Below are 12,125 nucleotides of genomic sequence, written 5' to 3' on the forward strand. Positions count from 1 at the left end.
GCTCAGAGCTATGTAATTTCTAAACTGAGGAGAGAAGCTGAAGGATGGAGGGAATAGCTTCAGGTTGTCTTTCCGCTCAGCGCACTTTATTATTTAGAGGAAGATTTAATAGAGCCAAGTAGTAATGTGTCTTGCTCAAGTGTGCAGCGGGAGGTAAAACAACCAGTATGAGTTTAGCCCCTGTATGAAGAAAGCTGTTTTCTGCTGTATCAAACTTGGAATAAAAAAGGTGAGCTAAGTGGCATTTGGGGCATTTCACAAATGAAGGTTTGGACCAAGGTTCATGTCTTTTACATTGTTTCCGGTTAGTTTTGGCTTCACATTGCAATTGAGGTTGTAGACTTAAGACTTTTTATATACTGTATCTATAACCTGTTGCCATCATCTACGTGGGCGGTGTCTGTACTTGACATTTGTAGACGGGTGTGCGTCTGATTTCAGCACGTTGTTAATTCGGCTATTTGACTGCCTAACCTTTTGAATTAAGACCTTATACAATTTTTATCTTTCCATTTGAATGGGGATCTAGTTCTCTTCATTAATTTTGTTGCCAGTGTAATATCAGTGTGCCAGTGTAATATCAGTGTGCTATTACTGCAAGCACAATGAACATCCTCTTCGGTCAAACAAATCATTGGAAGCAAAGACTATGAGCAATCCTGTAAGAGGCTTCTGCTTCATTATCTTTCAATCATCTCAACCTCCTGTAATTGGTAGGAAAGCTATTCAGAAAAAAAAATTCACACTGCAAACGAAAATAATAATGGTTCAGTTTGACTAAGGTTTGGTCTGCTGTTCTGTGCTGTCGTCTGAGGCCTGGAACAAACAACGAAGGTGTGAAAGCAGCCTTGACCATCTTTTGAATCAGTTCAGCAAATGCATCTATTTCCTACTTTGTACTTCTCTTTTCAGACAATGCTCTCCCTGGCCACACTGGAGGAGGAGGGCAGTGCAGGGGAGGGACGGAGGGAGATGGCAGAGACTCTGCTGTCGGCCTTGACGGACAGACACCAGCAAAGACAGACATGGAGAGACAGGTAACACAGTGTAACACCAACTTTGGCAACTTAGTTCCCTCGCATTGGACCTGAAAAATAACTCTCATGAGAGATGTGATTGAGAGGTAAAGTAAGACCCTGACGGGCACAGTCACATTTACAAAATGGAAACATCATCATAGAAATAAAGTGATTTTACATTAAATATAAATTCCTATATATTATTTTGCTTTACATTGTCATATATTCATATATTTTGCTTTGGGCTGCTCAGAAAATATTGTTAACTTATACTTTACCTACTTTTGCTACCATGATTTGCACAAAGAAATAGAATATAAACTGCATAGAAAATACAGAAATGCTTTGTTATATCTGGTCCATAATTTATAAAATGTAGATTTGACATGCACCATTAAATATATTTTAGGTTAAATATACAAATATTACATTACATTTCAAATAGTTCCATCAATTGTTGAAACTGAAGCTAAAGAATATCCTCACAACATTCCACATGCAATAAATAACATCGGCAAGATCATCATAATGTTCAGCAATAAACACATTGCTAATACATTTTACTCAGGTTTTTCTCAAGTGAAATTTGATTAACTTTAATGATTTTATGGGATTGAATGGTCAAAGTTTACAATGTGAATAGATTACACAACCTCCAATAACAAATAAAAAACGGAAGCCAATATTTTTATATTAATAGCCTCTTACCGATTAAGAAAAATTGAACACAACCAAACTTTGGTGCACACATGCCGTTTGGTTTGACCTAACAGGACATGTAACAGGCAAGAGTAGTTGTTCATTGTACTCTGTAGCACCAGAGTTATTGTGTGTTGTGTCTGCTCATGTACAAGTTTCACTAAACCTGTGGGGACTGATCCAGCTGTGATCACATGAAGGAACAAACTAATCAGGAATCACTACGTTAGTCCCACTTTCATTCACTGTGCTTCGACAGAGATTCCTTCTGAAGAGCAGATGTGAATTCCACAGATACGCAGTGGTGTGGTCGCTGTTTGTTTGTGGTCCTTGGGCCTGGCAGCTATCACAGCTATCACAACGACACGTGTGTCTTGGATAAGCCCAGTCACTTCCTTCCTTCCAGATAAGGGCAGAGGGTGCAGGGATTAGAACACTGACCGTTCATTCCGATAAGGAAAGGCCTCACACACTCACCCACAACAGCATGTTATTTTAGCTGTTCATTCTCTCAGACACTCCCCCTCTCAGCACTAGCAAGCACACACACAAATACTGACATTTGAACACTCGACTTGCATATGTTTTACTGCCTATTGTCTAAATCGACAGATTTGACCTCAGTGTCTCACACACACACTCACACACACTCTCACACACACACAAACACACGCACAAACATCATCCAGAGCCAAGAGAAAGCAAAACTGCCAAAGGCCGAATCCGTAGACCAGATATGCCTGACAGCTCCATCTTTTCTTTTGAAAGGCGTGTGAACTTCCTGCCGTGTTGTTGCCCTCATCTTTCCGTGGCGCCCCTCTGTTTGGAGTTGTCCCCTCTAGTTGACCCTTAGCTATACCCCATCCAGATGAGCCTTGTAAACAGGCTGTTTCCACACACCTTGCTATGCTGCGTCGACGCCCACCGCCTCACAACTCTGATGTAGGGCCTGCACTGATAGTGCATTCCAGCTGCAGGTGCTGAAAGCTAGAAACCATCTCACCGCAAACGCCCCTCCCCAATCCCAACATCAGCGCTGTCCCCTCGCCATCTTCCACACCACCACCCACAAAGCAACGTTACCACCTACTCACCATGTCTAACTCTTTCACAGACCAGGACAGGAAATGATCAGTGGTCGTCGACATGGGGCAGACAGACGCAGTCTATCAGCAGTGAAAGACTGATTAGATTAGTTTTGGTTGAGGGCAAGCATCCCACACAATACGTTTGAACTCCAGCTGCTCCTGATAGCTCCTCTCACATTTACACACATATAGTGTGTGTAAAGGGCTACACACATTAAATGTCTACCCCCCAAACCCCCCCGCTGCCCCCACTTACGAAAAAAGCCAGGGGTCAGCCCTTCAAGTGGCTGTCAACAGATAGCATTTACACAAAACCAAACACATGGCTCGATGCAATGTTAAGTGGGACGAACTGGTGTGGTTAGAGAATTGTGTTAGATGAAAAGAGATTCTTCGTGTTGAAAGAAAAAGTTTGCATTTATGCACACTGCTCAGAGCCAATGTCATTGTTTTGAATTAAAGATATAGTAGATACAATATATTACAGAATCAGACACACAGAGGGGGAATTTATTTCATTATAGTCAGATGCACTGAAATGTTTGTTTATTTTCAATAAAGCACACGCTGGAATAGGACTTCTGAAATTAATCTGCTGATTCATTTAGCTGATTTTCTTTTTTCCATTGGGCGTCCTAATTAGGTTTCCACACTATATGCAACAGGTAAGCTTTTATCATAATACTGCCTTTTGTTTCCATGGTTCCCATTCAGCACATAATGCTTGCAAAAGGATGGAACGAAGCAAAAAAAGGATGATTGATGACTCTTGCGAGAGGCGCATAAACATAAACAACCAGCATTGATTGATTATGTTTCTCGCTGACTTTTGTTTCTTAAACACCAGTTAAAGCAGCATTCTCTGCACTGAAACATGCGCCTGCTAGCTGCCACTTTCTGCCTCTGGGGCGTATTTTTTTTTAGCACTATCAAGAAGGAAAGAAAGAGGAATTGGACCCGGTGACCAGTGGTTCTTCACAAGTGACTTATAGGCACTCAGAGTGAGTGATGCTGCAGTTTTCCCCGCTAGCAGACGCAGTCCATTCATTCACTCTGAGCCAACAAAGTTATGAGGGCTTTTTTATTCTTATGAGCTTTTCTGGTAACTGGGTTTTCCGGATGCACATGGTGAGTTCTTTGATAGATGCTGCCCTTCCGTGTCCCTTTGGTAAATGCCCCATGAGTATGCTGGAAAAAGATGGATTATTATGTGTGTGGGTGACTCTACCTCAGTGGAGAGAGTTGAGTAAATGCCACACAGGAAGTGCAGATTGAAAGCAAGGCACAGCCAGGGAGCAGGTTTATTAGGGTAGGAAATGACACATCCTGGTGCCACCAGAGTAATAGATTCAAAACACTTGTTACTGGAATTGTTAGATTTTGAAAATGCATATATTTATATCTGCACATTTGGGGTAAAGAAAATGGGATTGTTCGACAAACACTCGAAGCACACAGAAAAGCAAAAAAAAAATATATTCGTTATGGTACTTTGAATCTGTATGCTAGCAGTACTGAGTACCGTTTTACCTCCTGGATGATGCGACCTCATGCTGACCTTCGAGAGCCTAGAGGTCACTGCCTTGAGCAACAGAAAATAACAAAATATAGCTTTGTCACAGCCGGCGAGCAAACTCTGAAGGGAACAGCTGTGAGTTTTGTACTGACCATGCAAACTGCTGTAGGCTTTGTAAGGTCATTATATGATAATGAAAATCATTACAGAATTACATGGGGGTTTAGGACATGAGAGCAGCGGGGAGGGGAGGGGAGGGCCACATTGGGTTTGATAAATGGACTGTGAAGGTGCCCATCTGGCCCTCTCTTTGGCTTTTTCTTCCTGCTCTTTTATCCACTCCTGTCCTTTACTACCCCTCTTTCATTCCCCTCCTCTGTTCTCCAGCGAGCCAGTGTAAAAAGCGAACCGGCCCGTAGTGAAAGATTAACAGAGTGCAAACCTAGCCCACCTCTATAGAGTAGAAAAGGAGGAACAGGCGGAGGTGTTTATGACCCAAAGCAGGGTTTGTGCCTGACTTGGCAAACCCTGTCCTCCCATTTCTCTGTGAGGGTCGGTAGAAGAGAAGGCAGCCATTGACCTTTGGCATCAGAAACAGTTGGACAGCTCAGTATGTGTTGATTTAGCTGTAGTTTGCAGCAACTTAGGCGTACAGTTTTTGATTGGCTTTGGTGCTAATACATAACAGGTTTTAAAACAGTGGAAACAAGATTGTTACTCAAAATAGTTGAACAACGGAGAGTCAGCAAGTTCTAGTGGCAGTGTCATGATGTTGGTCTGTATAACTTAAGAAAAGCCTTTTTCTCCTTCTTGGTAATGATGGAAGCTTGTAAAGTTTGGTGTATTTTTATATTTGTTACAAAAAATAGCCTCCAAGTACTATTAAAACATGTTCTTATTTTGTTTTTATTTTATTTTAAGAACTGAATTCAAAACTGTTTTTAAATGGTAGCACTTAGAATGTTTTTTATTAAATCGAAGGCAACTGTCCAGGGAATCCATTCCCTTTGAAAATCCAAGTAGTTGACCGACACTGACTAGCTCATGGTGTCACTATAATGGCTGTACACTCAGAATCTGTGGCGTAGTACATCTGTTGCCTGTGTTTATTACTTTTCTTCGACTTGTTGAGAGTGAGTGAGGTCTTTATCCCAACACAAAGGCGACATCAGCTGACATGGCAAGCAGAGCTAAAGGACAGAGAAGGAGGTCCACGCGTACGCAGCTGCACTCATCACTCAGCTGTCCATCTTGACCCGTGACCCTGTTGGGCCGTCTCCCAGCCTCCATCAGCTTTATGTTTCCTGCCATTGTCATCCTCTCTTGTCCTCACCTGGACAGAGCATTGATACACAAAAGGTCCAGTCTGTCATCAAAACCAAAGGGTCATCGGGGGCCAGCAGGGGCCATAGAGCTGAGGTTGAAGCTGTGCCCAGCCAGGGATGACCCCGCCAGTGTTGTCAGCTACCAGTTGCACCCTGTGGAGACACATAGTGACACATTAAAAGGAGGAGAGAGACCTTCGTTGGCTGGCACTTCATTCCAGGAGTGGTGACACTTCTTTTGTGATGTCCCTGACAGACCCAACCCTAATTTGTGCACTGGGGTGGAGCAGGGAGTTAGGACACAATGGAGGTCCCCTGTCCCAGATGGGAGTTGGAAAGATTGTCTGTGTCGTGTTCACAATTAAGATGGACAGTGTACAGCCTTTTCTCATGTGGTCAATGAGCTGCTTGAAGTGGGTCAAAAGGGAGACACCATAATGCATAGATTGCTATCATGCACCAGACAAGTCAAACTCTTACACTTAAGAATAGGCAGGGCGCAGGTTCCCACTGAGCTCGAAGCTGTCATCTTTTCAGCTGTCATTGCACAATAGAGCGAGGCGCAGGCTGCAGTTTTCTGTCGTATAGTCAGAGATAAAATGTATCGAGCACAACCCGAACCAAACAAGTTTCTGAACCTGACCTGGGCCCATTGTTTTGCACATTACTTGCAAATGCAGAGTAGAAAATTAAGTTGACAGCCCAGTTAACGTGACCGAACCTGTACCAAGCCTTTTTCGTAGATTACAGGCACGTGCAGTATCCTCAAATATTATTTCAAAACTTTTGTAGGACATGTCGGGACCTGATGGGCTCAGGTCGTGTATCCACACCTCATTGCAAGTAAATGGGGGGGGGGGGGGGGTCTTTTGGTTGGCAGTTTGTGATTCCATGTGCCTTCATGTGGATGGGTTTGGGAAACAGGGTTTGAGGGGTACAAGCTAAGAGAAGGTAGCATGAAGCTGTTTCTGAGCAGTTTTAATTAGTAAAGGAGGCTGGCATTGTAAACCAACATTCGTGCTGGAGGCAGGTCAGTCCGGGCACGCTGTCAACCAGGCCTGTGTGATGTAGGTTCCAACTCGAGGTGACAGGTTAATCAGATCTCCCACACAGCAGCCCAACATTTGTCTCTACATCATTCCCACAACAGCAGCCCTGTTTTGCAAGCACAACAGGCAGGGCTTGCTCAGTCTGTTTTCCTTGGCATCAGTTGGCAGCCAGAAGTTTTGCTGGCTGCGCCCTTGTTTCTCTTTACCTCAGGGGTTTGTTTGCGCTGATGGTGGGCAAACACCTGTGTGTGGTGGGCGGAACTCTCATCCCACAACCATGTTCTCCCTCCCTGTTGTATGCGTGTCTTTTTCCTTGTACCACCTACTTCTGGCGTCATCGGCATCACTGTGTTTACTTGGTTCAGGGCACGGGAGGAGAAAACAAATAAGGACATGTCATCTGTCTCTTTCATCGCCGGCCAGCCTGTAATTAGCGCAAGCGCAGTGGTTAGCCCAGGACGATGTGGTCTAATTTGTCTGTCTTTATCTAAAACATGTCTGTGTGGTCCCTTCGAACGGTTACATGCGTGCAGCGAGATCGCCTGTGGCCTGAGTGTTTGTGAGGTGTATGTTTGAGTGTGCTTTATGGTAAATTATGAATTCGTCTCTCATGCACCCACCCTGTTTAGCAATCACTCAGTTATGCATGACATGTCCTGACCTCAGCAGAACCTCACAGCTGCTGTTGCCGTAGCAATCGGCCTCCCATGCTAGTTAGCTCCCCTGCTGGAGAGAACAACGGAGCGCGTCTCATTCTTGCAAGATTATGTTCGGAACAAGATGACGGATGATGCTATTTCTTAACCTTCTACTTACTGTACAAACAGCTTCTACCTGTGTAAATATGCACCTACCTTTATCTTGCCTGGCGAGTCAGTAATTATCTGGGGAGGTACATGCTTACTCTCGTTCTGTGGGTCGTCGTTGGAATGGAAGGCCCTCAACTGGCAGGGATCTGCGTCATACTCCCTTTGTTCAATTTCTCTGCATAGTCACACCTGCATCCAATTGCTCACAGATTTGAATGGAAACACTCATTTCATAATTACGCATTTCACCGTAAGAGTTTGGCAACAAAGTGTGGCACGGAGAACCTGAAAGGGAGAGTTAGAAATGTCATTAAAAGTCCCACAGACGTTTAAAGGCACTTGTTGCAGAGACAGTTGCCCATTAAACGCTGCCTTTTTTAATATGGAAACAAGATTTGTGTTTGGAAAAGACAATGTGGTGAGGAGAGAGGAGGGAGGGAAAGGGTTTGGGCCTGTTTTACTGGTAGTAAGGAAAACCAGCACATTTTTTCTGGTCAAACCCAACATCCCAGAGAGCTGATAGAGCATGATTGGGTGAGGATGTGTGGCAGGCATGAGAAACAAACAGTGAGAACATGGCGTTATGGGGTGATGGAGGTTGTGCACATTTTGGTGGTGCTCCTGTTGGTTCTGGGACAGCAGTTCTCCTTAAAACCTCAGGTTAAACTGTAATAACTCAGGATTGTGTGTGGTAAGTGAGCTAATGAACCAAACCAAGAATTATGGCTTCAGTAAACATACAGTCAATTTGCATATCAGATGCTTGCAAAGTGTCACATTGTGTTTTGTGTGTGTCTTGTTGAAGGCACTCGTTTGGACGTTAAACATGAATGTGCTGGGCTCCAGGACGGTTACTTTGCTTCTGTTTGGGTGCTGATGATGGTTTTGCAGGACTCGCTGCAGCAACATATGTGGCATTTAAACACACACATGCCTTTTTTACATGCACGCACAACACATGCTCCATCCTTTCCCTTTTTCTCCCATCTACCACAATCACTCCATCTGGGTGCCCCCCCCCCCCCCCGCCTCCTCCTTTCCCACCCCACACACACACATCTTTCTCCCCTCCTCCGTTAATTATAACCAACACCGCTGGAACACTTCATTTCATAGCTAGCATATTGTCTCTTCAAGGCTGGCAGGCAGGTCATAAATTATCCTGAAGGTGAGGAGGGAAGTTGGAGGAGATAGTTATGAAAATTTCATCTGTCTGCCGTAGTGGCCGCAGCTGCTCCTGTCACCAGCCGTGTGCTGGAGGAATTACACCGGGTCAGTGTGTGTGTGTGTGTGTGTGTTAGTGTGTGTGTATTCTTCAGTCTGCGCATATGCGTCAGTACATGAACGCATGTGAACATTTGCAGTGCACGCCGTAAATACATGCACGTCTTTGTGTATGTGTCCGTGTGTGTGTGTGCGTGTGTGTGTCCCTAGGCCAATGTGTACAGCGAGTTGGCCAGGTAAGAACTGCCTGTCAGTGTGGGGAACATCTCTGGCGTCCCTGTCACCCCAGGGCCCCCGGCTCTGCCCCGAAGCAGGGAGATTGGGCGGGGGGACAAGCTCGCAGGGCGGTCCCCAAGCTGTCTCTGTTCATTACTGCTACAGAGACGGGACGTGGCCGGCAGGTGGCCAGACCTTTGGTCCTTACCCACTGTGCTCATCTGCTGCTCTGCTCTGTGTGTGTGTAGGTGAGTGGGTGTGCAAGTGAGCTCGAGAATGAAAAAGAGTCTGAGGAGACCCATAACTTATGTATTTGAGTAGGGAAGCGCATATTTTACGTTTGACCTATGATTGTGACAGATTATTGCATCGAAGCGTTGTGCCTGCGCATGCACATCTTTCAATGACTATGCTTACATATTTGCAGATGTACAGAAACTCCGCATTTGGAGAAACTGGAGTGCTGCCGTGGCACTTTCCTGACAGAGCGTGGAGCAGCTCCGTTCGACAGACAATTAGTAAGAAACGAAAAACACAGTAACCCCCCTCCATCGTCCCCATATGTCAATCTTCGGTCTCCTGCAAAAATTCTATTAGGGCCAAAGTCCATAGCTGTTAATTACAATTCTAACTAGCTTGCCTCCTGACGAATGGATGGCTTCAGCAGCGATGTAGGATAAAAGGGATATCAGTGATTTCACTTCCCCGTACAAAGACTGCCTCTGAAATGGGTCATCAATCCCACAGTGATAAATGTCTGGTGGAGTAATGACTCTCTTATCGGCGCCGGATTACTGCAGATATTTGTAATTAGTGTAGCCACACAAGTCCCGACAGATGTTTTTGAGGCGGCACAATATCAAAGCCTTGGTTTAGTGTTGAGTTGAACTTTCTGAAAAGAATAGAGACAGTTAGAGCTATTGTACTGTGGCAGATATAGGTGAATCAGAAGAACCGAGTCACAGAGTTGTCAGTGGGAATGTCTTAATATGCTATGCTGCACACCTACATACAGTGCAGACTAATGTATGGAGCCATGTCGACATGCACATACACATACACACACACACACACACACACACACACACACACACACACACACACACATACACATAGCACATAGCCTACATATACACACACTTGAGCTCATGGCCTAGTAGCTAAACACACAGCCTGAGGTCCATCCTTCAGATATTGAGCTCAGCGGTCACATGACTTTGAGAGCCAGGGGGCTCCTTCCTCTCCTCCTCTTCCTCCTCCTCCTCCTCCAACCCTAAAGGTAGCCAATGCTACGCCAGGGGGAGTGAACGATTCACTTTTAACTTCCATTTCTCCTGTTTTGGGTCGAGATACACTCGCCGCCCTGAAGTTTTTTTTCCCTTTTTCTTTTTTTTCGTCGTTCACCTCTTCCAGCTCTCATGAAATCACAATGTGATGTATTCAGCCTGAGGTGTAGCTCTATTCACAATGCAGACTGACACTACGAAGCCCTGCTCCCCTCTGTTTTCACGATGCATCTGTACAGACGGACTGCTGACAAGTCTTTACCACTAATACAATTGTCCTGGCTGCAGTCAGTTTTAATCCACACTTAAAAAAGCACAGCTGTGTTTTACTCATGTCTCTCTTTCTATAAATGTGTGTATATAAATTCATAGGTACCAACGAACCCTTTGTGTCCATGCTCTATTGTGTTGCCAAAATATACACTCGACATCCAACCACCCCACACACCCACCAGCCCTCTACACATACCCACCTCCTGCCCACCACTGACAGACGTGTAAACAGATGCAGCCAGAGCTGGTAATGGCAGGTGATTATAAGTGGCACACGTGCCAAACTAATTAAACCCCTGGGTTGACAGCAGCATTTGGTAGCACTGGCATTCTGGCATGCTGGCATTAGAATAATTGTAGCAGCAGCACATTTCACCTGCGAGACTGCAGCTAACAACGTCATTTATTTTACAGCAGGCTGCACCGGATGTTGCTACAGAGGCTCGAGTTAGCCGGCTTTACGCTTGACATGTATGGCAACCTCGGTGTAAAGGGACGGCGCTCCTGTTTTAGCTGCCCTTTGCTGGACAGTCATTTGCTGGAGGTTATTCTATATATTGTATAGATATATTCAGTAAGGTTTGTTTTATCACGTTAATACTTTTTTTCATATCTAAATGTTAAAGTCATAAATATGGATGCAAGTTCATCTACTGAACTGTGAATCTGTGGACACACATAATAAGAACATAGACATTGGACCTGGCTAGAGGGGGTCGTCAACTAACCAGAGGCCAGCTGGTTCAATCCCTGGCCCCTCCAGGCTGTATTCCAAAGCGCCTTGGACAAGATGCTATATTGACAATATGTAGAAATACTGTAATAAATACTATACTACCACATTCTGTGTGTGCAATATAAGAATAGTTAAGACAAGCTGTATAAAAATAAATTGAGAGTAAAATAGTTTTTAGAAATCATCAGGCATGTGTCCCCAGTTAGGACACACTGCACTAGGCAGGCAGGAGGAAGACAAGGGCAGGAGGACTCTCAGTCCGTTCAGTTCTCAGGTCATCGCTTCTCCAGCTGGAGGGCTGCATCTCTGAGTCCACCCCTTAGAGGTCACAGCAATGCCAGGAGGCCAGATACTGCACCAGGAGGCCCACCTGCACACATCCTGTGCGTCTCCACACGCACACACCCACACACACAACTTACTCATCCACGCACTAACACCTGGTCGGTTGAGAAAGATTTCTGACGTACCGGTATGTTCTGTGGAAGTTAGTCCTGCCTGTAACCGACTTGACTGATTCATGTGCCTTGTGCTATGCAGCAGGTGTGGCCGGGCCAGGTGCTCTCCGAGCCGCATCTCAAGGTGTGTGCACTCAAGGCGAGAGGTAAATCTGATACAGTATCTGTTAGAGTAGGAGTCAGTGGGGTTATGTAAGGTATGTAAGGTCATTGCATGTACAGTTGAGATTTATGGGCTGTAGCGTTGCAGATCATGTGCCTTCCTGTCATTTCCAAGACCTGAGACAACTATTCTCTTCTATTTCCATGCTGTAAATCACAGTGGTGACAAATAGGGTGTATTCAGCTCCCACACGATTTCCCCATCGGCAGCAGTGTCTAGTCCACTTGCACATAATTGCTTCCTTGCTTTACTGCATATATATCA

General features: G+C 45.0%; 1 protein-coding gene across 3 annotated transcripts in view; it reads left to right on the forward strand.

Annotated features, from left to right (window-relative positions):
* The window catches only part of fto (FTO alpha-ketoglutarate dependent dioxygenase), a 119,145-nt gene that overhangs the window by 55,083 nt on the left and 51,937 nt on the right, over window positions 1-12,125 (forward strand). For all 3 annotated transcript variants that reach the window (XM_053414508.1, XM_053414553.1, XM_053414436.1), the window contains one exon: window positions 913-1,037. In XM_053414508.1, coding sequence (XP_053270483.1) covers window positions 913-1,037 — 125 coding nt within the window. The remainder of the gene's footprint in view (window positions 1-912; window positions 1,038-12,125) is intronic.

This window comes from Pleuronectes platessa, chromosome 1 (assembly GCF_947347685.1).
Source record: "Pleuronectes platessa chromosome 1, fPlePla1.1, whole genome shotgun sequence".
Taxonomy (NCBI): Eukaryota; Metazoa; Chordata; class Actinopteri; order Pleuronectiformes; family Pleuronectidae; genus Pleuronectes; species Pleuronectes platessa.